Source organism: Haliotis rufescens, unplaced genomic scaffold, assembly GCF_023055435.1.
Source record: "Haliotis rufescens isolate VD_foot unplaced genomic scaffold, xgHalRufe1.0.p SCAF_6, whole genome shotgun sequence".
NCBI classification, from domain to species: Eukaryota; Metazoa; Mollusca; class Gastropoda; order Lepetellida; family Haliotidae; genus Haliotis; species Haliotis rufescens.
Window position 1 is genome coordinate 42,029,616 of NW_025964334.1, and position 25,836 is coordinate 42,055,451.

General features: G+C 37.4%; 1 protein-coding gene and 1 long non-coding RNA gene across 3 annotated transcripts in view; one reads left to right on the forward strand and one right to left on the reverse strand.

Moving 5' to 3' along the window:
* LOC124110745 (RNA cytidine acetyltransferase-like) overlaps positions 1–25,836 on the reverse strand; it is a 312,648-nt gene that overhangs the window by 190,883 nt on the left and 95,929 nt on the right. For both annotated transcript variants that reach the window (XM_048385668.1, XM_048385669.1), the window contains one exon: positions 10,508–10,679. In XM_048385668.1, coding sequence (XP_048241625.1) covers positions 10,508–10,679 — 172 coding nt within the window. The remainder of the gene's footprint in view (positions 1–10,507; positions 10,680–25,836) is intronic.
* Positions 14,011–17,104, forward strand: LOC124110748. Its single transcript, XR_006857325.2, has 4 exons — positions 14,011–14,693; positions 14,974–15,190; positions 15,754–16,012; positions 16,448–17,104. It is a non-coding gene; the product is annotated as an uncharacterized LOC124110748 (long non-coding RNA).

Genomic DNA, 25,836 nt, shown 5'->3' on the forward strand with positions numbered 1-25,836 from the left:
TGAACTTTTATTTTCTCGTCTTCGCTAATACCACTTGTCTTACGAGAATTTGATCGAATCTCCTGCTTCATTGCGTTGTATTTGGCGAGTTCTGACACCACTAAAAGAAACTCCTCCTCGGATATCTTACAATCAGCCATTGCTGTTGAAATATGGTCCTCAATGTTGTTCAACTTTGCTTCGGCGAGTATCCGAATATTATCATGTTTTAATGCCTTCTTTTGCAACTTACGAGAAATAAATTTTATCGCTATTCTTGCCAGTCCTGAGACTCCGGCATGCCAAGTATGATAGGCGCGGCGATTATAGTTGATAATAAACCAACACCGGCTACACCGAGTCCCATGCTAGCTGTTACAAGCACGGTGTCAACTCTGTCAAGAGCATTCACGGCTCTGCGGTACTTTTTATACAATCCAAGTCTCAACTCCCTATCCTTCTCTATTCGATGTTTTATGTCGCTTATTTGATGTAATCGAAATCCATCAACAGTATCCATCTTTTCAGATGCCTCATCAAGCGCCGGATATAAACCCATAGTGTATATTATTCTATCATATAATAGTCATTAATTGGTCTTGCTTCAATGTTTTGAGAGTATACATCAACCTTATTAAATGTATATTATACAGCATGAATATCTTATAAAGAGAAAGGCTGTCACTTTTAATAATTTGGACTCCCTCAACGGTTGCAACGGGTGACACTCCCATATAAATAATACTGCAACGTTGACGTTGGTGTTTCTTAAGCCAATTAATGGATAGACCTGGTAATATTTCGAAGGCATCGACCGGTGCATCTCCAAACAAGACTTCAATAATAAGCGTAGAAAGATTAGGTATTGCACTCAAGTTATCTTTAATATCATTGAATTCAGTAACCAAATTTAAACTAACATTTTTTATGCCGGACGACTCAATAACATATGACATGGATTTTCTGGCAGGGGAGAGACTAACACACTTTTTCGTTTTGATGGGATATAAGCCCCGAGTACGATTCCACTATTTATTATCTTAGTTAAATTATGTGCCTTACCCGTCATCACATATGATGGGTTAATGACGATATTCAATAGCCACTCGATTTTTGCTTCAACCATAGTCCATTTATTATCATCGTTGCGAGTAAGATTGTACGAAGTGTTTTTATTGAGTCTACTAACATCAACATCGCTTAAATCTCCTAGATTACCTGTGAAAGTAACTTCTTTCCGCTTGTATACATCATCTTGTAAGTGTAAAGCGTATAAATTACCATCGGTACCAGGTTTACCGAATCCTTCTGTGTCTCCGAGTGGAATAGCTCTCAGCAGGGTAGAAGGACTTTCGAGTTGAATATTATCCGTTGTACTGATCTGATCAAGATGGATGCACAACTCTTTATAGGGAACTAAATCGGGCAATTTAATTCCATGCACTGTTTCGTTGGGTTGTGTTTCTGTCATTATTCCTCCTTCAGAGTTTTTAAGTCCAAGTGTAATTGAAAAGCCCCATTCAATATCTAAACCCTTTTCTCCAGCGATTAAAATCAACATCCCATTCGACTCATTTTGTGTGAGACTAGCTCCAAAAGGCTTAAAAATTTCATCATTGAGTGAGCATACGCTTGAATACCCATCAGGTATAATGGTGGGTTTGAATAAATCATCAATTACAAATAACCTATTATTTCTTGCAGCACTTATATTGGTCTACCGCGGGTAATACGTTACATCACAGATAGCGACTTCAAGTTGACCATCTGAGTTATCGATAGTATGAAGCAGTTGAATTGACTGGGCATTTGTTATTCCCGGGAGTGTTACATACATATTAAACTTACAAAGATACTATATCATAACTTAAATATGAAATCAAACATTATCTATAATATGGAGTGTTACACTCAAGTATCCTATATGTACAGGTTGATGTTTTAAATCTAATACAGAAATTTTGAGGTCTGAAATAAATACCCCGCTTTAATTTTTTATATTGTAATGTTGAGAAGATTCCGTTCTACCACTATTATATTTGTCTTCTTTGACTGGAATAGCTCTCAACAGAGTAGAAGGACTTTCGAGTTGAATATTATCCGTCGTACTGATCTGATCAAGATGGATGCACAACTCTTTATAGGGAACTAAATCGGGTAATTCAACTCCATGCACTATATCATTGGATAGACTTATTCCCGTTCTGCCATCAAATCCAAGTGTTTCTGCTAAGTTTTTGGTAAGAAATACTTTCTCTTCTCGAGTGCTTAATTTCAATATCCCATTCGACTCATTTTGTGCGAGACTAGCTCCCAAATGTTTAAAAATTTCATCATTGAGTGAGCATAATACCAATCAGGTATAGCAAGGTTAGTGTGATCAATACCTAATTCACCTATTAAAAAACAATTATTATTTCTCGCATAATTTATATTGGTCCACCGCGGGTAACATGTTACATCGGATAGGGCGACTTCAAGTTGACATAAAGATTGGTGTCTGAGTGGAGTTAAAACCATGGTCTAGGTATTCCGTACGCTGGTGCACACTCTGTTAAAGAAGTCAGCGATGATTTACTGAAAAGAGGTTGGCTTCTTCAGAGCTTTGCTCTCTCGAGTAAAGATTGGAGAGATGATCATATGAACTTTAAGGGTGGTGTTGCTTTCACCGTCCAATAGGTTGAGCAACCACCTGGAAACGCTTGGAATGAATTTCTATATGATAAAACAGAAGAAAAAAATTACTAACCCAGGAGTTGTAAGAGTTAATGAATCAATAAGAAATTATGTATGGGCAATTCTTGGTGCACAATCGCAAACTCGAACGGGAATAATTGGTTCTGGGACGGCGCTCGATGCGCAAAAACAGTTTATTGCAAACATGGAAGATGCTATTAATTCACCAGTTGACATACCATCTTCTATAAAGCGTTATCAAGATGTATTACAGTACGCTCAATCCAAAGTAGACTACGTTTATGCGCATATGGAACTTAAGATCGGTCAAGTGATCGGTTATAATAATAAAATTGCTTCCGATCAACAAAAACCAGGTATAAATTCAGATATTAATACCGAATTAATAACGCAAACAAACACAGGCGAAACGGGAATAGTCAAGCCACAGATATCTACTAATTCTCCTACTGACGCACAACCACAAGTGCCACCACATATTGCAGCTAAAAATCAACAACATATCGATGAAAAAACAGCACTTATAGGAGGTGGAGTAGCTCATGATTTGGATAAATAGTTCTTAATGGGTTAAATAGTCTTTAGCGGATACGTACAACAGCCCTGCAATTGCTACGATCAGTGCCCACAAGTTTTGACTAAGCCAAGTGGTGGTTTTAGCTAATAAATTCAAGAGCCAGGAAACTATACTCCCTATTATACCTAGAAGTGCAGATGCGGCTTTCCCAGCGAGCTTTACCAGTGTTGAACCGAATGCTTTTAAATGCTTTTTTATCCACTCTTTTACTCCGTTTTTATCAGTAGGCGCTGCCACCGGTTAATGTGAGAGTCAAAGTCGATATAATAAATCCCAATGAGGTTAAAATACTGGCAATGGTTATCCCCTGTTCTCTGAACAATGTTTTAATTTTATCGGCCAGTGTAGTATCATCGTTGAGAACTTGATTAATAGTTTCCCAAATTCGACTGATTTGTGAAAGAAGTGCCTTTCTATTACTCGAAGCCGCTTCGAGGTGGTCCGATCTTTCATCTTCTAAGTTACGTAATCCTTCAGCAATGCGGCGTCTACTGAATTCATCACCCGCCTGTTCAAGTTTTGTTTTCTCATAAGCTATATGCTTGTCCAGTTCGGATAGCTTGGCTATATTATTGATGAGTTCTCCCCGCATTGTTTGCATTCCCTTGTCAAGACCTCGTCATTCCCTAATACTGAACTCCAAGCATGGTACCTGTAACGTGGAATTATCGTAGTAAGTATCCAAGATTTCTCTGAGTCCATCTGAGGCCAGCTTCGATTTTTCTTCCAAATTATCTTTATCTATGTTACCGAGTTCAGCACGCACAGTCTGAAGAACCTTAGTAGTCTTCGCAGAAAGTTTTTCCGGTGAGTAGTCTACAAAACCTAATTCATTACGAACAATGTTGATGCCATGTTTACTGGCTATCGTAGACAAGGCTAGGGGCTTACGAGAATGAGAATTCATAAGATCAATATCCGGAGAGCCACTCAGTCGCAATATTCCTTTACTATCTATCGTAAACTTTGAATAGTCACGACCTATTGGGCTTTCTTTTAAGGCATTTACGGTTGATTGTAAAAGTTCATTGTTAAAATTCATAATGCTGGTTTCATCAGTACCTTCTTCGATTGTACTAGTATCAGTTTAGTTATCTAGATTAAAATCATCCATTTTTATATTAAACATAAGGTTACATAAGGTTACATAAGGTTACATAATTACAATATAACAATGTCTTCGCAATACGGACACAAGTTAAACCCACAACGTAGACTTCGAGATCCATTAGGGGTCAAAGCAATTCGTCAGTCTGTAACTATAACTAATAACCCAAGTACCATTGATCAGAATCAAACGCTTCTGGTTCGCTTTCCTAATCTCTGCGCACACGATGTGTTATTTCCGGGAACTGCATGACTATCATTTACAATTAGTTTGAATTCCCCCGACGCTAGCAGAGAGCTCGTTCAGAACATAGGTCATGCGATTGTTAAGAAAATCGCGATTAAAATTAGCGGTAATGAAGTTTTGAGTATTGACGACAGCGATGTATATTTCTGTTACATGGATCTCTTGAGAACGGCTAAAGAATGGGAAAACTTACAATACCAAGGTATTTGTAATCAGAACACATTGAGACTGCATGTAGGTGCTGATAGTGGCAATAATACCGTCGTAGGAGATAAGGCTGTTGCTGATGTATTAGGTAACCGATTCTATATTCCGCTAGCCTTTGAATTACTAGATAGCCACATACCCTTCTATCAAGCATCCCAAGACGGTAGGTTAGAATACGAACTCACTTTTAATGACTACAACAGAGTAATCAAAGCTACTGAAGATCCTAGTAGCTATTCTATTGAAAATATCTCACTGGAGTATGATATGATAACAGATCCTGAATTAGCCAGACAAATTCGTAACCAGTATACTGGAAGTTTAGCCATTTTGTACAATCACCTGCTTCGACACTGAAGGATCACCAGGAACAAAAGAGATACGATGTGGAATATCAATACAGACGTCCCAGCGAGATCGTTGAAGGGTATTTTAATGTTGTTCGAGGACCCCTCTGATGCATTTGCAAGAGATACCGAGAAGTTCTACAACCCCAAGATTACAAAAGTAGAATTGACTATTGAGGGTGTGCCTAATCAACTATATAGTCAAGGCATGCGAGCATATCAACAGTGGGAGGAAATTAAAAAACTCCCTTCTATAAAACAAAGCCCAGAAGTTAACGAGGTCGTGAAAGATCTGTCTCTCGTGGATGTGTCGATGGCTGAATTCCTAACCATGAAGTATGAGCCATGGCTCGACATGCGAAACCACGGACGATGACCAACTACACGGTACTGGGCGGAGAATGGAAAATGCTAGTGAGGGTATTATTATGCAGATAACGAAGCTCCAGGAAGCTGGTAAATTAAACATATATTTGTATATGATTATGGACGTGCAACTTAATATACAGAATGGACGATTCGTGCAAGCGATCTATTAATAATCTGTTTCCTAAAGAACCGCACTGCGCTATCATCTGCGGGCAAACGGGTTGCGGAAAAACAGCTTTTATTCTAGATTTTTTACAAAGTCATTATCGGGATGTTTTCATCCATATTATTATTCTGTGCCCGACTATAAGCATTAATAAAACATACCTATTGAGAGATTGGGTAATGAATGATCCTGAAGTGTACAAAGTTGATCCGGGCGATCATTTACAAGACTGTTTACGGGTATGTCACGAAAATTACAAAGGAGAATAAACCCTTTTCATAACAGACGACTGCAGTGTGAGTAAAGAACTCACCAAAAAGAAAGATATGCTTTCATATTTAGCTTTCTCCTTTCGGCATATGGAGCATGGTGTTAATGGTGTTATTTATACCAAGCTCGAACGAGATAAAGTCAGAAAACTGTTAGGGGAAACGAAGCATTGTAAACTCGTATTAAAAACCGATCACCTAGCTGCTTATGCAATTGCCTAGCAAAAATATAGCAAAAATAGCAACTGTTAAGCAAAAATATAGCAAAAATAGCAACTGCTAAGCAAAAATATAGCAAAATTTAGCAAATATAGCAATATTATAGCAAATATAGCAAAAATAGCAAAAATATGATAAATTGAACATTAGCGGTTATTATGTAATAATGTGGTTTGAAATCATCATTCTTTCGCAACAGTTTATTATTTCAGGCTGTATTGGATATGCCATATTTTATTATATTAAACTTGAATATCTCCTTAGGTATTACATTATGGAATGTGACAAACTTTTTGAACAAATACTCAAAGAACCTGATCAACATGCAGAAGTAGTTAAAGTTTAGATAAACATAGAGAAAGACTCGCTGCTTTGGTAGCCAGTGGAAAATGTTCCCAATATTTGGGGGAAAATTTTACCATCGAAAAAATTGATAACATGACCGACGAAGAAATTAACTGTATGAGCGTTACGAATCTAGACTGGGAGCTACCATGACTAAAACAATTGGGTCGGCTATGTTACAACTATACACAGTTGTAGCTAGTACGTTTCTCCCTATCCCGGCAGAATATCGCATGTATTTATGCGAATCTCTCAAGAAAGACCCATTCATCGAACACGCTATAAGCGCAGTAAGCTGTTAGTTTTATCATAGACACGGAATGTTCTTAGCGCCACTTTAATAACGGCTAGGTATTGTCAATTTAAACATAAGTGCCCACTTACTAATAATGGAGACTCAAGTGACACCACAGATTGTGGAAACACAATCACAACAAGTGAACGAGGAAATAACCCCGATTGCACAATCACAACAAGTGAATGAGGAAATACCAGCAATTGTGAAATCACAAGCCAGAGTGACAAAGAATCCTTTGAAAAACGCAGCTACTAGGAAGGATGGGCTAGCGAGGAAGGCTAGAAAATTAATGCATAATTCAAATATTGAACATAGTCGTCCGATTAAAACTTGAGCTCCCTATGCACTAGGAACTGATGTTGCTATAGTGGTGGTATGGTTGTTTTGAAAGACCAGGGAAGAGAAAACGTCACCCCCGATTACACAACAAGAAGTTCAAGTAGAGGTAAGCCCCCATATAATGTTATAAAAGCATGACTACTCCAGTTACAGACGGTAAAATGTTGGTAACGCAACGTATCATTCAGCGGTGGTCAGCGGCTTGGCCATTGGCTATGCCCGTATGGCTAAAATGATTACTAAAGCCACACCACCCAAACTAGATTTTAATGGTTATGATATCGGTATGATGTTTCTTGATATTGGATTGGCAATGGCTACAAAAGATATGCTAATCAAACAAATTGAACATTTGAATATGGCAACAATTGCGATGATGGTTGGTGGAGCTATTGTTAATGCTCTAGCTTTTTCGGGGAGTAATTATTTATTTTTCTACTCTCAGGGAATCAAACGTTAAAGAAGTTGAAAAGGAGCGTAAACGACAGAATAAAGCATTAGAACAACTCGAAGCAGCCCAGTCACAATGGACCAGAAATAGGATATTAAGATTAGATTTTATTCATGAAGAACTGCGTAAGGAAGGACATTCAATTCAAACATTTAAGGATGTTGAATCTGCCATGCACGAATACTTCCTTGTTTATGGAAAGAAACTTGACCCAATACAGAGACCAACAATAAGTCAGTTTTATACACCATCAGAGGCTCATAAAGACCGCGAGATAGTATTTATAATGTTTGGGTTATCGGTCATTGCTATTTTTAGCTACACAATGACTACGCATAAACAATGATCCATGTATAGATATAGATGATTGGTCTAGATTCGATGAAACTAAATTACCACCCCTTGAATCATTCTATAGTAACTTAACAGAATCTAAAATAACCGATGTCGATTATGAACACGTTCTGACGGTCTGGGAAAAATTAGGTTGTAAGAATTTAGGTGATTATCACGATCTGTACTTAAAAACCGATGAACTGTTACTCACCGATATATTCGAGATATTTAGAAAGATATGTTTAAAACAATACGGATTGGACCCGGCATGGTACTATTCCAGTCCCGGACTATCGTGGGATGCATTGTTGATGAAGACCGGTGTAGGACTAAAACTTCTCACCGATTACGATATGCACTTGTTTATTGAGAAAGGATTAAGAGGTGGTATATCTATGGCGGCTAAAAGGTATTCTAAGGCTAATAATAAATTAGTGGAAGGATACGATCCGAGTAAACCCAACACGCACATATTATATCTCGACGCCAACAATTTGTACGGATGGGCTAAGTGTCAACCTTTACCCACGGGTGGTTTTGAGTGGGTCGATGTGAATGATATCGAAGTGAATGATATCGAAGTGAAATATATCCCCACAGATTCCGATAAAGGGTACATACTAGAAGTTGACTTGGAATATCCAAATTCGTTACATAAAGATCATAACAGTTATCCGCTAGCTCCCGAGAGATTAATGGTAAATATAGATTGGATGTTGGAATATCAACACTCCTTGATGGGTAATACTAGCTTAGCTAACGTAGAAAAATTTGATGGATAAGACAAAATATATAGTTCACTACAGAAATCTCCAGTTATATCTATCGTTAGGTATGAAACTAAAGAAAATACACAGAGTTCTAAAGTTTGATTAAAGCCCTTGGATGGAGTCCTATATAAGGCTGAACACAGATTTAAGAAAGATAGCTACCAGCGATTTCGAAAAGAACCTATATAAGCTCATGAATAACTCAGTATTGGTAAAACTATGGAAGGAAGCGTGTTGATGTTAAATTAGTCAGGTCTAATGAGGAAGAAAGACTTATAGCCAGTCCCGCTTTTAACAGAAGCAAGATGTTTGATAACGACTTAGCCGCGTTGCATATGCAGAAGAGTAATATAAAATTCAACAGATCAGTGTACTTTGGTATGAGTATTCTTGACTTGTCAAAACACTTAATGTATGACTTTTATTACAACGAACTTAAGAAGCAGTACGGCGATAGATGCGAGGTGTTATATACCGACACAGATTCTTTGTTGATGGAAATACAAACCGAGGATGTGTATAAGGATATGGCAGAAAAAATAGATATGTACGACACGAGCGATTACCCAAAAGATAATCCACTGCACAGCGTAGTAAATACAAAGGTGTTGGGTAAGATGAAGGATGAATTTGCTGGGACTCCTTTTGTGGAGTATGTCGGATTAAGACCTAAGATGTATTCTATAAAGAAGTCTGATAATGGAGAGATAAGAAAAGCTAAGGGTGTTAAGAAGTATGTGGTAAAAAAACATATCAAACACGAACAGTCAAATGTAAGTCAAATGACATCTCGGCTTTCGTCGTCTCAATTTCCTCGGTCCGGCGACGATGTTTAATGCAAAAATATAAGCATGAAAAATCTTTGTCACAGCTCGTAACCTGGCACGATACATCTATGAAGTTCCATATTTTTAATATAGATCGCAAATTCCTGCTTAAAACGTTCAGAATAACACGATTTAACAAAAGTCTTTCGTCAAATTCTGAAATTTATCAGACCATAGATGTAATTTGATTGGCCGACTTTGGTCACGTGCTCAGATTTGACCAGTCACGAAACTTGTAGCAGATTTTGGCAAAGACAGAGTCATTAGAAACCAATTTTATCGAAGCTTTCTAGCGATGTGTCACATGGCAGTCTTCGACGACCGTGTTATTCGAAAACGGAGGTATCTCTTCATGTTATTGAACGAACAGCCGCTGTTATCGGGAAATGGGTGATGGCAGATACCAGATCTAATTACAATTCTTTTTAAAATATTTTTCCAATTGCGTTTTTTATGAAATCTTATAGATTCTGTTTGCGAAAATCGTCAATTTTGCGCTTCCTTGGTCCTTAATCTGGACGTTATGAATGTGTTAGCTTACAATTTCCTTATTTACAACGAACATAATTAAGTTGTAAATGCATTATCTAAATAATGTGATAAACATAACCTATTTTATAAACAATAGGATTGGAACTTGAAATGGTGTATAATATGTGGTAGCAAAGATGTTTTACAAACATGCAGACATTTTCTTTGATAAATGTTTTATGAGTGTAATTCAATTAGGCCTACTTTGTTATCTGAATGTCATAACATGCATAATCAGGCATTATTTATATGCCGCATAAATCATGATCATGCAATCTTGTGATATATATTTTGAAGTTTTGAGTTGAGAAAAAATAATTGCTTGTTGATTTTTTATTTTGCTTGTAACTTAAATTTGCTTGTGCCTAAAAAAAATAAATTCTAACCCTGCTACTACTGAGGAAGGAAAAGGAACCAAAATATTACCTGCAGTATGCACATGCCATATGTGTTGCCGAGGATTTTATGTGTCTCATTATAGTAACAATAACGGATGTTGGTTGCTGCAATAAACAACTCAAATGGATCATCTTCTTTCACATCTAACTTGCCAGACTTTATTTTCTTCTGCAGTTGACGCATTCTCTTCTTGCGATGACTGAAACAAACATACTATATATGGGCAAAATATGCATGTCAATTAGAATCAACAAGATCAACCATTATTACATTATCTCTCCAAATGACTCTTTGCTTATTACACTAACCAGGTTGACATTCATGGAGGTCCATTCACATGGTACCACTTTGGATCAAGAGAATAATTAACAAGCTCAGCTTATCTTTCACGAGGGAAATAAAGTCACATGATGTCTGCTGTCTAACAGTCTCTTCAAATCATTGCATCTAGTCACCTCAAGAGGACATAAATTTGGATAAATTTCATGATTTATTCAAAATTATGATAACTTCACTGGAACTAACATAATATTTGCCGACATTATCACTTGTGACATCATCAAATGTTTTAAAACCATACATGAGACATTCACTTTTCGATTTTTTGACGTCACTACTGGTTTTTAAGTTGTCATTTCCATTTCTGATGATGTCACTTCCAGTATTAGAGTCATCACTAACAGTCTTGACAACGTCATTTCTGGATATGTCGTCCTTTCCCATTTTGTCGACGTCACTTCCAGTCATGATGTCACATCCGGTGACGTACAAAACGGTACATCAACACCACATCTTATAATGTACCGTATATCACTGTGTACAAGGCATGTTATTTGTACCTTGAATTAGGGGGCTTTCAAAGGGGGGTCATCTTATACACAGAGTTGAAGAGTTTTGGTGTTTTTTTCCCCAACACAAAGACATTACTGTGAGCACGTAACACCGGAAATACCATGTCAACAAATCTGTACTGAAGTAAAACTAAACATGTAATTACACTGTCTGGGTATAAAAAGAGTTCATTATATTTCTGGACTTGTGTTTATAATCTATTTTATTAATTTTATTCAAAATTTCATCCAATATTGTAAATATTCATTTCGGCGAAATTGTATGTGAAGTGATTGGAAGATCACACAACTCACCGTTATTTACAGCAACCACATTCATACTACCGCTATTGACGCCTTGAAACAAACTATAGTGGATAGAGAATTGATATATATATATATATATATCCATCTGAAAGTCATATTTGTTCATTATCATGAGCCAAGCGACTTGACGGTGATTGGTCAAATTGTTCCATACAAAAAAATATCTGGCAATAGCAATCAACTGTACCAAAGTGTTACACTTATGGTTATTAATATATTTCAAATATATATATAGTAAATACTACTCAAATAACATGATATTGGAATAAATTATTCCTGATAAAATAATAGTTTCAGATACAATTCTTCCGATCTTTGCATCAAAATTCTTTACAGTTATATTATTGGGTAATTTTTAACCGAATCACCGGTAGTTTCCAAGAAACATGTGCACAGCTGATTGTTGCTTCCCGCTTGGTTTAAAAAAATGCACTGGGTAATCTTAATCTCTGCATATAAAACAATGCCTGTCAGAACAGGAAATACAATTTAATGGCAAACACCGATATACTAATCCGCCCTGTGGCGCGTCGGAATTTCCGTCCCGGAAGTGTTGTTAATGTAAACATGTCGCACTACAGCGGTTTAACAGTTGAGAAGCTGAAGATGCCGTGGGGCAACTACACGCGGGAAGAAGATCGATTTGATTGAAAGGTAATTGTACAAGAGACTTGCCAATTCTGTGTCAGTTTGCTTTGAATCTTCAAACAGTCTTTGTTTTGTTCCACTACGACTCGAGATTACCGCGGGAAATCCGAACTGAATGAAAATTGTTGTTATCGATAAACGAAACGTCAGGGGTGTGCAAATTTCATTTTATTGAATGAAAACCCGTGCATGTTGGTGAAATTGTAAATAAAGCATGCGTAAATATCTTTTACCCATTATGCTATGTCAGTCGTCTACAGAGGATGAACTGGGGCTATAATGACTACATGTATGCAAAAGCAGAGACCATATACCGGCATATGGTCTCTGGTAAAGCCAGTGGTGTATGCATTGACTCAATGCATCAGACTAAAATATATCAAAATAAATAGTACCGTATATATTAACCTTTTGATATTTTAATTAATATCTCGAGTAAAAAAAATGAGAAGAAATCTTTAGTTAGGATTTCTTAGCACAGCTAAGGTATCACAAGTACCATATGAAACTGCATGGGTAAAGTTTTTTTTACAATCTACAGTCCTGGCAAAATAACCCTCATTCAAGTTATTTAGGGCATTGTCTATTGTTCTTATTTCTGGGGTTTGACATGACCTGTGACATTTTCATTCTAAATCTAAGATAAAATTGCAGTACTTTGAAAATAGAAATACCTTCTTGCATGACTTCTGTTCCAAGGGTCTGGTTGCACAAAATATTTTGGAGCACCTTTAGAATACAGTACCACAACTTCTCGTGAAGACAAGCAACCAGTTTTTGTGAGAATCCGTCGGACGCGAACCTGCGACCTACGGATTGTTAGCCCGAGAGCTAACCGACTGAGCTACGTCCACACTGTTAAACTTAGTGCAAATTTACCTAGTCATGCCTACAACGTTATGGAACTGAACGAAAAGGGTCGAATAGGTGACGGACACTTACGAAAGTTACGGGTAGGCATGGTGTCTCGTGACTTTAGTCTACGGACACTTACGAATGATCCCGATGCCATTTGGCACACTCGTCCCATTCCGTAATGTACAAGATACCAAGTGGAGAGGAATGAGCCGATATGCCGCGAACTGAAAACGGCACTAGGTGTCAGACGTCGAACCCTCTAGTACACATGAATGATATGGAATTTAATAATTCGTCGGGTGATTTTTGTGACAGAAAAGTGTGGTAGGGAACACTGTAAGTATGATGTGGATAATAGTAAGGAAAGAGGGAGGAATAAGCATGACTAGTGACGACACAACGGTGAGTTCGCTTTTGAATCAGTACTGAAAAAATGTGGCCGGCGAAAGTGGCTTGTGTGAATGTTCCAGGACAGTTTCCAGTTGCCAAAATATTCGACACAAAACCATTTCATCCTTTTTACTCGACGTTTTTGTATGAAGAATATTAGGAGCTGTTATATAATCTATAATAGCCACTAAACGAGTACCTAACCCTAATGATCGTAAAGGGGTGATTGATCGTAAAGGGGATCCAAGGGCTAAGGATAGACTTCGGGTAATCTAATAGCCACTAAACGGGTACCTAACCCTAATGATCGTAAAGGGGTGATTTATCGTAAAGGGGATCCAAGGGCTAAGGATAGAGTTTGGGGTAACCTACCCTAACACTGGCGACATTTGGATGTGTTCAGCGCCAATATAATATCCCTAATAAACTGCATTCTTGCGCATAATAATGAAAATTAATGAACCGAAAAAATAATATATGTATATTAGTTCCCATTTATAACCATTTTATCCACTTGAATTACGAGAAAAACGAAATAAAAATATATAAAAAATAAAAGTGCTTTCGTAAACTAGCGCTTCCTATAAAATGCGCTGCCGCAGGCTATAATTAGTAAACAAATACTCAAACCTCTCAACACCGCAGGGCGTATTCAATGACATTACTTGTAGAGATGACAGCTCACTGGGAGGAGCTTCTGCACACTCGATGACCCCTGACGTCACAGGGCATTGTTTCGCCGGTGTGACTGGCAACAAAATACTACAAATTACGTCATAGGGTATGATCACGTGTTTGAAAAGTTTGTGGTACTGTATTCTAAAGGTAGGCCAATATTTTTATTAATAGTAATGAAGAGGTAAGTGTGCAATATATTTCTATGCGTTACTCAAATTTATTGAAATTATTACCAATAGTAACACTAACATTAACAGATGTGTTTGATAATACATATTCTGTGAAACATACATGAGAAATCTTTTCAATAAATGAGATACTGAAATTAGCAAAATGAAATTATTTCCTTTCAGACTGGAGATTTGAAGTCTATTGAGAAGAGACATCAACTTTTGAATTCCAATCATGTCCTGGCTTGCAGTGTTGTCATTGATCACCATGCCTACTTCAGTGGTCTAGTCAGTGCTGCTATGAAGAAAAAGGTTTGTTACCTTAGAAACAGATTGGTCATAAGTTCCATACTCAACCACACATTGAATCGTCAGTGATTAATGATTTTAAATTAGTGAGTAATCATTTACAGTTTTGCCATTCATGATTGTACATTTAGGTCTGTAATAAGAAATATCTCACCTTTGTGTAAATAATGTGTCAGTTATACCAAACATAAAGAGGTGGTCACTTGCAGGAATAATACATTATATGTTATCATGATGATACTTAGATAACTCTGCATTACAAGTTTTGATTTCCTTGACTTAGGTATCTTACAGTCTTTGCATCATAATAGCAGAATGTGGTGAAGTGGTGAACACACACGGTGAGTGCCCAGCTGGTAAAGGCCCCCATGGAACCTGCAAACACCTCGCTTCCGTCCTCCTCATGTTGTCTCAGTTCAAGTCTACAGGTGTGATTGCTGTGAGGCGATCCTGCACAGACAGACTGCAGACATTCCACAGGCCACAAAAGGAATATTCAGGTACCTTACCATGTTTACTGTGTAGTACATATATTGGTATTCAAAGTGCTTATACAGCATGTTAGAATGAATTAATTATCAAGTTTTTTTGTGTCAATTGTTTTCTTAAAAAGAGAAAGTTTTTATTCGTTTGAAAAAATAGATATTCAATTCAGCTGCACACATTAAAATAAATTAAGTACCCCTTGGTTATATTTTCATATTTATTAGAATTAAATATACAGAGTGATTAATTATTTCATGACATATGAAACTGATCTTTCTGCTAATGTATTCAGTAGGCATTGATCGTATAGCTTAGACGTAACTACTTAAAAGCCTCACAAGCTATTTCTGCAGAGTGTGATCACCCTTTCAGTTGTTTCCCCCGTAACAGGTTTGGCGTATACCCCAAATTATACATTGTCTGAAATTATGACAATTTCACTTCCTGTATCTATCAAAGAGAAAATACTGCTTATTGGCTGTTTCTACATTCAAATATTATATACTGAAGTATCCCAGTATCAGTAATATATTTTCAGCCAAAAACTTATTCTTTTTTTCCCCCCTCTGAATAATAGATTCACCGAAGAAAGCAGACTCATTCAAGTGTGGGGCGAAGCGACCAACCATGTTTGATGACCCAAGACCGGCAAAATACAGAAATAGTGCATCTTACAGGGACCATGTCAGAACATCACCATCAACTACTGCTCTTCAACGTCTAAGGATATCACGATCAGATACCTGTTTGAAAGAGCCAGTCTGTCATCTGCAGTAAGAGATCATGACTATTTGGACAAGCCCTTCACAGGATACTGGGTGGAGAGAGCCTTGAAGGTATTTTACACTCATGTTTTCCGTAATTGTAGCTGAAGAAATCTTCAATCCTGAGATCTATGTATTCTCACAAATCACTAAATTAAGTTATTATATTTTAGGATTTCAATAGCTACTGCTTATTGCATTCAAATAAATAATTCACTTTTTTCTATAAAAAAAATGCCTACTATTATTCATTACATGGTTAGTTCATTTTTTACTGCAGAAGACACAATATCTTCAGACATTGCAGTGTAGTAGTTGATGGTTAGGTTGAATCAGATGCAAATGGATTTTTTCTGGTCCCTTGGAGCTAGATACGACATGGTTAAACTGCTTTAGCCATGTTATCTGATTGAATTGTTTTGTTCTGATTTGTAAAGGAGTTTCAAGAATTTTATTGATAAGTTTTTGTGTGATATAAAGAAATTTTATTCTGTCTATCTTTGACAGATTACAGATGACCAGGCTGCAGACTTAGAGTCAAAGACAAGAAAGCAGGCCAAGTGTAGCTTGTGGCATGAAGAGAGGAGATGGAGGTTGACAGCATCTCAGTTTGGGACAATTTGCAAATGCACTACAAGGAGAAACAAAACTAAACTCTGTGAGGCATGGGTTACAGCAGGAACCCAAAGCTATTGCCAAACTTGAGATAGCCTGTAATGTTCATGTTCACAGTTGTGGAATGTTTGTTGACTCTGAACTCCCTTTCCTTGCAGCAACCCCAGACGGTGTCATTGATTCTAACACCATTGTTGAGGTTAAATGTCCTTACAGTCATTGCTCCTGGGAAACTCTTTCCTTATCTTTGTTAGAGAAATGGCTCATGCAACTGAGAGAAAACAGTAATTACTACTTTTAGGTGCAGGGTCAAATGTATCTATCAAAGCGAAAATACTGCTTATTTGCTGTTTCTACGTTCAAAGACTTCTTTGTTCAGAAAATATCACTCGATGAGGAATACTGTACAGGAAGTTTGATTCCCAGACTGTCATTATTCTTTGAGTCTTTCCTCAAGCCTTACATTGCTACTCACTGCATTTGTTAAGATTCACAAACAGACATCCTTTTGTTGATTAATACATCCATGTGAAGACTGTATCTAAAAAGTACTAAGTGTCTTATCAAACTTACTTTTGCCTCACTTTTCAAAAATTATTTGAAATCAGTGACTTTTCACAGTTAAGGAATAAAAGTTTGTTTTTTTTCAACTATTGAAATCTGGTGATGAGAATGATACAAATAAGTACCGGTAGGTATATCCCTGATTGACACCATGTGTAAAGTACTTACTTCTATTCTTAGCTGTATACTACAGCAGTTTGATGAAGATTATAACATAATTGACAAGGCACAGGCTGTATTCAGACCCAACTAGTCCACCATATATATATACATGCACAAAGAAAAACATATACTACTGTCTTTTTGTGTACTTTTCTGAAGCTTTTGACACTGTTTGATTCTTTTATATGACTTGTATCACTTGTAAGTACATTGGAATAAGGGGTAGGCCTAATGGAAAAACTGTAGGCTCAATGGAAAAACTCTAGGCCCAAACATTTTAGCTGAAGCCGTGAGATATACTCTTGCAATATAAAATTACAAAATACAACCAGTCATCCAGAAGCTATGACTGCTATCACACCGAGTTCCCAGAGACTCAGTGGTGATAGATGGTGATACATTTATCAAGGAAATTATCAGCTTGTAAAACATCTTTGAAAAAATCTGTCATCCATGGGTATATGGACCGATGTCTATTTCGAACACTGACCTTGGGAATGTGGTGGAGCTCCTTTGCAATGAAATTACATGACTGAATGTCTGTCTGACAACCGTGTGATGGTGCTGTACTATTGCATTCATTGTTAAAGTGGTAAGAGAGAGATCCTAAGCACAGATCAACAAACAAATGTGAGACATTCAATGGTATTTTTTCATTATATAATATCATGGGTACAGTCTTATGTACATATATATTCATCATTTCAATTGTTAAAACACAATAAAGTTGTTATATTTGAACATTTCTCACACATTCCAGTTGTACTTTCAAGTTCAAGTTTGTATTCAGAATTCAGCCCAAAGTACGGTCACCGTACATGTTTGTCGCTAAATATTGATCCACAATCTATAAACATTTCTACATAAATATGCTTACTTTATGTGCATAATCAACAAACATCCTTGTACTATAAAAGTACATAGTATATATGTTAATCAATGGAACTCGCTGAAGTATCCCTCTTTCACCAGACTCAGACACACTGCATAAATAGTCCTTTTGATAAGATGCTTGTCAGATTATCCATGGTAACAGATTGCAGCTCATGTCTTCATGTCATATGTACGACTGACTGTTTACACAAATTGCCCGTGTTATTTTGCTTTTGATTTAATGACTGGTACAACATGCTTTGAAACATCTACAACTTGGCATATACATGGACAACAGTTTTAACCAGTATTTTATCACATGATGTTACATGGATGGGATGTCAACCCAGTTCACCACAAACAACTGCTTTATTTGTACTTGTGTTAACAGACAATGTTCTCATGTGTACACTTTAAACGGTCTGAACTTGTGAATAACCCCACATACCTGGTCCATAACCAATGACTGGCACAATCATTCTGTCAACAATAAACACAACTCTTAAAGATATGTTTGCATTATATATAAATGTGAGCAAAATATTCATGGCTTTTCAGGTTGTTGTGCTAATGTATTTCTAACCAAACCCCATGAAGACTTTGGGGTGTCAAATATCCACACTGGTATGCTGATACAATTTAAAGTATTTCACCTTTGAACCACCATTTTTCAATTTGTTTGAAAAGTCCTCCTCTGCAAAATACAATCATAATTGTTTCATCTAAATTTACATTCATAACATATTTGCCACAAAAGCTTGCTACATCTGATTTCTGCAATTTGACAATAGCGTCACTTGCATTCACAATGCCATCAGTAAACATCAATGTGCTAATTTTATCAACTAATTCATTCACAAACATACCTTTGCAGTTTCCTGATTGTATTAGTTGAACAAGATCATTAAGGAACAGAGTAAACAGTAATCATACAGCAGTGAGCCGTGTCTAATACCCACCATACAGTTACAGTAGACAATCACACCTGTCTACTAGTAGTAAACTGTTGTACTTTCAATGCTATGAACAGACAACACTAGGTCATACAAACATACATGAATGTGTGAAGTATGTTTAGAATGGACATTTATTCATGCAAGTCGGTTGACAATGCTTGGGCGAAAGTTTGACAACATATAGCAAATTCGAACAATTCTAGAGCCTAGTGGAACTTTTGATGGATGAAGCTCCCTCTTAAGAATTTTGTAAGTTTTGCCAAGTCCAATGACATGCTCAATATGAATTCACTTGGATGATACTCTACAGTCGTGGACTACCTCTTTGGGGTTCAAGCTGACTTCGACCCTTGAGCATTGTCGGAGTGTTGACTTTTACATCTGAAGATGAAAATATGTCCTGCACCATAATGCCTCTGTCCGCCATAATACTGTCTCCTGCACAAAACACACCTGGCATGCACAAATCTGACCTCTCAATAATCTGCCTGTCACTTGTTGATCCACCATAACTGTCACTGACATAGGTAACAAGACCTCGAGGAGAACAACCAATCATAGTTTTCAGAGTGTTCCTGTTCTTGTACCTTGAGAAAGTGGCCCTCTGGTAATCTACATTGGCTGGCTTACAAATCGGGGTCTCAGTTGCATCTAGAATGACCCTTGTTGATGGGAAGCGCTCCTTGAAATTTTCTGGCATTGTATCTTGAATGGTGTCATGTCATGCCCATATGTTTAGCTCAGTCAGTTGGAAGTACAAAAAGTTTGTCCATGTGAGAATTAATGTTGATACAGTACTTTCACTGATATGAAACAACATGGAAAGGTCAAAATCATATCTTGCCTGTCTGAATTTTTACAAAGTCATAAAAAGCTGATCTTCTGGTGGTATCAAAGAACACTGATATGAAACATGATTGACAGAGGAGCCAAGTACATATAAGAAATACATAAAATGATCATAATTGTCAAAACCAGTGTAATATAAAACTGCTTTGTCATTATCAGTTATGTGATGAATCGAGAATCTGGAGCTCGATTCCGACAACAAGCTGCACTGTATGGCCACATCTTCTGTATGATCAACAGCATCTGACTGACAAATAATTTCAATGCATCCTGGTTAACAAATTTCAACCTCACTTCCCAGATCAGGAAAATCTTCAACATCTATAACATAGTGTCTAGGTTTCCTTGGTTCATTCACTTTCTTAAAGAAGAACACTGTTGGTATTGCACCCCTCTTCAATCGTCTTTTCTTTCCTGAAAATAAAATATATAGAATTATTTCAAAATATCATCAATTAAGGTTTTATCGTAATAAGGAATTTAGTTATTGTTCACATAATAACAATAAACATGGTAAATTCATTAACAAATATTATCAATGAGGACATAAGCAAATTATTCCAAAACATTGAGCAAAAAAAGTGAAAAAAGGTGTTTATTTTAGTCGGGACAAATTTATGGGAAAGAAATCTAAGCTAGAACATCTATTATCATTAAGATAACTTCATTTAATAGTATAGAACTCTATAATAGTAATAGAACTATATTTGGTCTACTCCTAAATAGATCGAACATCAACTTCAACAGTTTTTGCATATAAGCCTACTCAAGACTGGCATAACTTCAGGGTGGGAATAATTTAAAAATTATGTAAAAAAGAATTGACTGAAAGTCAGTCATTGCAATACATATAATTAATATTAGGACAAAATATTATTTATTTCAGTAAAATGCGGCACACAGGACGACTGGCATATATTTTTCTGCCAATATTTGGGTGAGCCCAATATTGTGCACCCAGATAAAAAAATATATACCGTGACTAATACACTATATTCATGATTGATTTACATATCAAAATTACTGAATATTGTATTACATTTGGTGGATCACCAATACCAGTCTTGTGAGGTACAGGACAATAATAACATCAGTCCGTTAATTCGGTTACTAACTTCGTTGCTAATGACGCTTACCGGTGTCCGATGGCTTGTAGTCGCTGTCAAGGAAGTGATTACGACAAACCACTGAGTATGGACTTGGTTTCCAGAATTTCTTGGATGCCGGGTCCTCTCTTCTTATCGCCACACGCCATTTCATGCAAATATCCGGATCTTGAGGAAAACCGTGGCCGCCAGAACGACTGTCACATTGCGGTACTCAACAGCGCGAAGGCATTTTGTATGTAAACAGTAGCATACGGAGCTAGCAACAAGGACGGAAATTCTGCAGCGCCCCCTGGGCCGCTGTTTCGTACCAGTGTTTGCCATTGATAAATCATTATGTCTTGTGTCTTTTTATCTCAAATTACAGCATTCAACATATGATCTCCCCAACTGAGAGTAGACCATAATGATGAAATGGTTTACCTGCCATCCAAAGCTGGGGCTGCCAGCGTGAATCGCATACACTCCCAGGAGGCAGTCTACAACCCGTTGAATGTCACACAAGGACAACACTAGAGAACATGTTGTGGGACTTGCACTGGCAGCTGGACACCAAGTGACAGCGCACTGATTGTCTTACTGGGCATAGGAGTCAATCAGGATGATCCACTATCTCACTAACAGGTATGGAGTAACGTATGTCGCGTATACACTTGCTGGATCTTGGCCACAAACTTCAGGAGACATTTGATCATTTTTCAGCTCCAATCGTCTTCATGAAGGAGGACCAAACAGTCCAGTTTATGTATGCATACTCTAGCTGCTGTAGCCATTGCTAGCAGAAAGGTCATCTTTCTAGATAACTGAAGAAGGAATGCCTGTGCTAATGGTTATCAATCAATGCAGACAATACCATGGATAAGATCCACCACAATCAGCTGCAGGTTGGAAGTTTGTCATATATCTTGCAAACTCATCATTTTAGCAGAAAGCTTATCCTATCAGGGGATTACTAATACAGTACAGTCTTTCCATGGATTTGGGAAACACTTCACATGGTTGCGGTCGTCACGTTACGACAAGATTCCATTGTACATTACGCCGGGTATCGGACCTCCAATCTCTCTGAGTGAACGCATAATCCAGGAACACAAAGTTCATTCACCTGATGAAGGAGTAAGCATATACTCCAAAACGTTGTGTTCCTATATAATAAAGAAGTTGACATCCATACAGTTTCTTCCTTCTGTGTATCACTTCTAAATGCCATTCAAAAACAGCTAGAACCTGGTTTGATAAAAAAAAAAATTATAATAATTGTTGAGCATTTACTCACTATTGCCACATTTAATGCTAATTACATTTGTGATGTTCTCCTTCATTTGTATGTGTGGTTATCATTGAACTGAGACCTTATGGAATAATAACGCATTATCTTATCTTAAGTTTTCATCTGGTAGCACTGGAACTGCATACACACAGGAAATGACTTTTCTTGTCTTGAAAGAGAGCTTTGGACAAGGGCATAATGAAAACCAGAGTCACAGGATGAATATAGACACCAATATCAGTATGCTACCGTCATGCAGAACATTTCTACTCCAGTATTGGGTGCATCTACAGCTCACAAGAACAGATCTCTGTCAGCCCACTTAGCGCCATGGATCTCAGTTTTAGTGGAACAAGCAGTTTCCAGCTGCCAGTGGAAGTCGGCCAACATTTTCACTAGATTCTACCTGCTCAACATTCAACCAGTCGTAGACTGACTATACTTTCTGGGATATATAGTAGCTGAAGTCAGTACTCTCTCAGTTGTCCAAGTTGGGTTGCAAATAATTCCATAAGCCCCAACTTTGGTAGGCAGGCGATTCATTTCATCAGTTTGGTCGACTGTCAGTAGGGCAGATTACTGTCAGTAGACTGTCAGTAGACTGTCAGTAGAATCACATTATAACATCTAGAGTTATACCGTTCGACGGATGCGACGTCATGACTGGAAGTGATATCAGAACAGGAAATGACTTCAAGACCAGAAGTCATGTTGACAGAACAAGAAGGGCTGGAAATGACATCTTCAAGACTGTAAGTGATGACACTGATACTGGAAATGACATCTTCAAGACCGTAAGTGATGACACTGATATGGGAAATGACATCTTCAAGACTGTAAGTGATGACACTGATACGGGAAATGACATCTTTAAGACTAAGTGATGACACTGATACGGGAAATGACATCTTCAAGACTGTAAGTGATGACACTGATACTGGAAATGACATCTTCAAGACTGTAAGTGATGACACTGATACTGGACATGACATCTTCAATACTGTAAGTGATGACACTGATACTGGAAATGACATCTTCAAGACTGTAAGTGATGACACTGATACGGGAAATGACATCTTCAAGACTGTAAGTGATGACACTGATAAGGGAAATGACATCTTCAAGACTGTAAGTGATGACACTGATACTGGAAATGACATCTTCAAGACTGTAAGTGATGACACTGATACTGGACATGACATCTTCAATACTGTAAGTGATGACACTGATACTGGAAATGACATCTTCAAGACTGTAAGTGATGACACTGATACTGGAAATGACATCTTCAAGACTGTAAGTGATGACACTGATAAGGGAAATGACATCTTCAAGACTGTAAGTGATGACACTGATACGGGAAATGACATCTTCAAGACTGTAAGTGATGACACTGATACTGGAAATGACATCTTCAAGATTGTAAGTGATGACACTGATACGGGAAATGACATCTTCAAGACTGTAAGTGATGACACTGATAAGGGAAATGACATCTTCAAGACTGTAAGTGATGACACTGATACGGGAAATGACATCTTCAAGACTGTAAGTGATGACACTGATACGGGAAATGACATCTTCAAGACTGTAAGTGATGACACTGATACTGGAAATGACATCTTCAAGACTGTAAGTGATGACACTGATACTGGACATGACATCTTCAATACTGTAAGTGATGACACTGATACTGGAAATGACATCTTCAAGACCGTAAGTGATGACACTGATACGGGAAATGACATCTTCAAGACTGTAAGTGATGACACTGATACGGGAAATGACATCTTCAAGACCGTAAGTGATGACACTGATACGGGAAATGACATCTTCAAGACTGTAAGTGATGACACTGATACTGGAAATGACATCTTCAAGACTGTAAGTGATGACACTGATACGGGAAATGACATCTTCAAGACTGTAAGTGATGACACTGATACGGGTAATGACATCTTCAAGACTGTAGGTGATGACACTGATACGGGAAATGACATCTTCAAGACTGTAAGTGATGACACTGATACTGGAAATGACATCTTCAAGACCGTAAGTGATGACACTGATACGGGAAATGACATCTTCAAGACTGTAAGTGATGACACTGATACTGGAAATGACATCTTCAAGACTGTAAGTGATGACACTGATACGGGTAATGACATCTTCAAGACTGTAGGTGATGACACTGATACGGGAAATGACATCTTCAAGACTGTAAGTGATGACACTGATACGGGAAATGACATCTTCAAGACAGTAAGTGATGACACTGATACTGGAAATGACATCTTCAAGACTGTAAGTGATGACACTGATACTGGACATGACATCTTCAATACTGTAAGTGATGACACTGATACTGGAAATGACATCTTCAAGACTGTAAGTGATGACACTGATACGGGAAATGACATCTTCAAGACTGTAAGTGATGACACTGATACGGGAAATGACATCTTCAAGACCGTAAGTGATGACACTGATACGGGAAATGACATCTTCAAGACTGTAAGTGATGACACTGATACTGGAAATGACATCTTTAAGACTGTAAGTGATGACACTGATAAGGGAAATGACATCTTCAAGACTAAGTGATGACACTGATACGGGAAATGACATCTTCAAGACTGTAAGTGATGACACTGATACGGGAAATGACATCTTCAAGACTGTAAGTGATGACACTGATACTGGAAATGACATCTTTAAGACTAAGTGATGACACTGATACGGGAAATGACATCTTCAAGACTGTAAGTGATGACACTGATACTGGAAATAGGTCCTCAGCAACCCATGCTTGCCGTAAAAGGCGACTATGCTTGTTGTAAAAGGCGACTAACGAGATCGGGTGGTCAGGCTCGCTGACTTGATTGATGCATGTCATCGATCCCAATTGTGTGGATCGATGCTCATGATATCAATCACTGGATTGTCTGGACCAGACTCGATTATTTTACAGACCGCCGTCATATAGCTGGAATATTGCTGAGTGCGGCGTTAAACAACAAACAAACAAACAACATCTTCAAGACTGTAAGTGATGAGACTGATACTGGAAATGACAACTTAAAAAATGGTAGTGACATCAATTGATTACCAAACTGAAATGCAAAGGCTTGACTTTTGACAAGCGACTGAGAACAGAAGTACTGGACAGGCAAGGTTTATGTATCATGCCAACTTTCAACTTTTTCTCTTCAGAATCTTCTATGATCATTTAAAGCAAGTCTTATGGCCATGACCAGCATTCTTTTATATGTAACTGCCATCAGGAATTTTTATGAATGATATGAGGCAATTTTTGAAAGTATGAAAGTGTTTCAATGGGACACAAAAGATAATATTATAAGATTATTATTACATTTTAAGCAACACAGGAAGCCATTATTATTCATTCAGACAAAATGTTTGGAGAGAATCTGACAAGCAGTCTTTGAGTTAACACTGGTACAAAGATCATCTAACAACAGCAAGCTTGACAATCAGAGC